Source organism: Phaethon lepturus, unplaced genomic scaffold, assembly GCF_000687285.1.
Source record: "Phaethon lepturus isolate BGI_N335 unplaced genomic scaffold, ASM68728v1 scaffold29525, whole genome shotgun sequence".
Taxonomy (NCBI): Eukaryota; Metazoa; Chordata; class Aves; order Phaethontiformes; family Phaethontidae; genus Phaethon; species Phaethon lepturus.
In genome coordinates, this window is record NW_010538863.1 from 370 (window position 1) to 4,168 (window position 3,799).

The 3,799-nt window shown below is 36.0% G+C and overlaps 1 protein-coding gene across 1 annotated transcript; it reads right to left on the reverse strand.

The window, feature by feature from the left end:
- Positions 1 to 1,214: 1,214 nt before the first annotated feature.
- LOC104620670 (chromosome unknown open reading frame, human C2orf66) lies at positions 1,215 to 2,563 on the reverse strand. Its single transcript, XM_010286961.1, has 2 exons — positions 2,441 to 2,563; positions 1,215 to 1,397 (listed from the first exon to the last, which is right to left on the reverse strand). The coding sequence occupies exons 1-2, from the start codon at positions 2,561 to 2,563 to the stop codon at positions 1,215 to 1,217; spliced, it is 306 nt and encodes a 101-aa protein (XP_010285263.1).
- Between the last annotated feature and the right edge of the window lie 1,236 nt (positions 2,564 to 3,799).

The window sequence follows — 3,799 nt, forward strand, 5'->3', positions numbered from 1 at the left end:
AGAGTGTCTGAAAAAATGACGGCAAAAGAACTTAGGACGTCAAGCTCCCATAAACTGAAAGGTAACATTTATTTACCGATTTCGAACAAAGCCACGTGGCAGTAGTTAGAAGCACAGTGTTGCACTCCTCATTTATTCACATTTGAACACACACAGTTCTGCTAGGAAAACACGTCTGTCAAGAGACAGCAAAGGTGCTTAATTACAGCATGACCACTGGTAAAAACTGTGATAGTGAGGAAAATTAAGTTGTCAGGTAACAGTTAAAAAGTCAAAGCAGTAATATTTTGCGGTGAAGGTTACCACTTTGCATGAACTTCAAAAGCTAATGCCTGAAAAAGAAAAAAAAAAAACAAACAGATGTGAGACAAATTCAGAAGTATTTACATGCAACCAGGGTGTCATCCAAACCAAGACCTGGTAAAACTGGCTGAAATACCCCAGCAGACATCTCCTTTCCAAAAGTAGAGAGAAAACAGTTAACTTTCCTCAGAACTGCCAGTATTTACTGACTCTCAAAATAAGGTATGAAAGGATTTATTTGTTACAGAGTATGGTTATGTATAGATAAAATAACTGAGAAGTACCTGCTATAAATTGAGGCTGGATTTACTAATAATGCAAGCCTGACCCACTTCAATTTTATTTCATATTTATGGAGAGATGTGAATTAGTTTTCAATCATTTTATTCAACCTTCAATTTTAGTGATAGAAATAAGGAAAACAGCACGAAGGGACAAAGATGTAAAAGATAATGTATCCTTTGTTAGTGCAGTATCTTATGTCTAAATTAACTTTCTTAACATACATATATCACAGGAAACCACTAGTCTCAATTTATAATTTTACTGATATCAATTACTTAAATAAAACCTGCATTCTCTGTTATCTGTACATTTTCAAAATTCTTCTCCACATTACAGAAAGGGAGAAAAAGAAGTAAAAAAAATAAAGTATGGTCTTTATAGGTCTACACAAACATCATGTGTTATTTCACCAAAGTAGTAAATACCTCATAAATCTCTACCTCAACAATTTTAAAGCAACTGCAGGCAAGAGTTAAGGCACTATATTTTTAATTTCATCTGAAAAAAAAGTTGTTTTTATACTTCAGACAGAAACAAGAATCACTTGTATCCAAATCTTTCACTGAGTTACACGTAACAACATTAGAGGAAAAGGCTTCCTCTTTTACCTTGGTCAGCAGCACCTTTCAGCCTTTGAAATGATTTGGAAAAGAATTTCTCCTTTCTTCATAATCTGCAAATGCAGAAGCAATAGGATCTGAGTAGAACATGACAGGCCTTGGTCCTTCATTGTTCACTGTGAAAGTAGCTGGGAACTTCCTGAGATCAAGACCCCTGCCCGAGAAATAAGCCTGGAGCGTTCTGAAAAACTGAACATATTTCATAGGTGAAAATAAAGCATGCTCAATGGAGATTAATTATTTCTACTGACACAAAGTAGATGTAACCTTTATTCCCATGTGGGATGAAATCCTCTATGTTGATCATAAACCGGGACAATACAGGTGATATAATTCAGACGTGTTATTTACATTATATTATTATACAAGCTTATATTTGTATATACATTGTAGCATACAATTATATTATATTGTTATACATATCTTATAATTATACAAGCCACCTGTCCATGGCTTGTACATCTTATACGGTGTCCAAAGGCCACCAACTCTTTCCTGATCATCTATGCTCCCAACGGAACCACAGAGGATTCAAACTGTATCCCTTATAAAACAGGCACAGCAAAGCCCTTGCTGAGGGCAAACAGTATGGTTGTTACACATGTCTCTAAGAGAAACATTCTCCAAGAGAGCAACAGTGGGCAATCAATTTGAACGGGCCCCTTTAGATCACTTAAAAGCAGAAATTAATGCTTCTTAAAACAGTAAGGAAAAATTGTGGGAAACTTTTTTTTTTCCCTTCACTATTTCCTGGTAAGATCTTGCAAATGTTCGCTTAATGATATTTTCTTAGCTGTAATTAGCTTTCAGATCTTTAGCCACTATTCATGACAATGTATCAGATGGAAACTTATTTGTACTTCCAGAACATAAAATAACATGCAATCAACACAGCACACATTTGAGAGAAACTTTAATAATCATTCTTCTTCTGTCTCTTAAAATAACTGGTTGGATAATCAAAACAAGTTAAAAACTAAAGCTGCTGGATGGAGATCTATGGAAGTTTTATGCACTCCTGCCCGCCAAGAATGTCTCTTCAGTTAAGGGCTTCATCTTGACAGAAGAAGCTCAAGCCGTTGTGGTTATTGACTATCCCAAGTGCAGAGTTACTAACATTTAGTAATCTCCTCTTACCTTTAAATTTCGAAGATAGAAATTCTCTATAATAATGATGGAAAGCACAAAACCCCCACAAAACTTAGGCTATCTTTCTTGCAGTATTGCCTTACCAGGTCTCTGTTTCTAGGGTTATCTAGAGGTTTCCATTTTTCTTCTGGCTGGAAAGGAGCACCTTTTGCCAATCCCCTCACAGCCAATACTGTGTACAGACCCAGGAGCACCACTTTCCACATGTTGAAGAGACGAACAGACTATCTGTAAGAAGGACAACGAACCAGACGCCTGAAGTCCTACAGAGCCGTCACTGGTAACAAATAGAGCAAGCATGACAATCCAGTGAGTGCTGAAAATAATTTATCCATGACAAGGAAAGCCTGCTTACGGCAGATTTCAGCTGTGTGCTATCAACGTTTTTGGTTTTATACTGATGTACTAAGAAGAACAAATTATTCTAAAGAAGCGTTTCCCATACCAAAGCTATTTCTAGACACTGAATTCTCTTTCCAAAAAAGAGTAGTATGACATTTAACACAAAATATTTACATTTGTAAATTTACATTTGTTATTACATACAGCCATTTTTCTTGGCTGATTAGTTACAGCATCAGATCTTTGTGTGCTCCAAGGAGAGTGCAAAAATATGGCTTGAGATCCAGACAGATCAATGTTTAAAATTGCATGAAATGGAAGTGTACTACGTATATTAATAAGTGCAATAACAATACAGCCTGGTATAATATAATAGAGATCCATTTCACAACTTGAGTCAAGGAAAAAAAAAATTATTCTCCATTTCACGTTCTTTAAAATAAAGCTTACCAGTGAATTTGGCTCTGGCTTGCCCCTTCTTGGTTAGTCTCCTTGTAATCTGTGAACAAACTGATCTCTGCACTTATATTTCTAGTGGACTGTAGGTGGGTGTCAATGACGTTAGCAGGAGTTCAAAAATACAGTAATGATTCCATTTCCATCCATGACATAAAGACCCTTGAGAATTTCATCCTTAATACTCTTAAGACCTGTTGCTATATAACAGTGCAGCGCAAATTCCTCCTCCCTAAGCCGTATTGCAGAAAATTGGTGGTAAGCATACAAGAAGTTTAAAACAATTCCCAGCAGAGATAGCAGAGCTGTACCAAAATATTACTTTTAATTAAAAGTAATTAGCCATATCTCTAGAATGGTGACTAACAGATAATTACAGCTGGTTGAATGGTTTTCAAGCAAGATGAGATATGGATCGTTTTCTTGATGCTGGAGAAAGAAAAGTAAGCTGTGTTTCAAGATCCAAAATCATCATTTTAATGAAGGTGTTGCTTTCCTACCCTGATTTTATCAGCAGCCAGTTTCTAGTCTGACAGGAGGATATTAAGACAAAGACTGCAAGGAGGACTATGCTAATTTACCTTGGCCTTATTTCACAGCATCCTTCATCTCATAGCTGCTTGAATTTTTTTTTTTTTTGCTTA

What these genes read in the sequence shown, in the direction of transcription:
- LOC104620670 (XM_010286961.1), bottom strand. Translation starts at nt 2,563, where the DNA reads ATGTGGAAAGTGGTGCTCCTGGGTCTGTACACAGTATTGGCTGTGAGG. An exon ending in ACCCTAGAAACAGAGACCTG is followed by an intron (nt 1,398 to 2,440) that starts GTAAGGCAATAC and finishes AAATATGTTCAG; the next exon opens with TTTTTCAGAACGCTCCAGGC.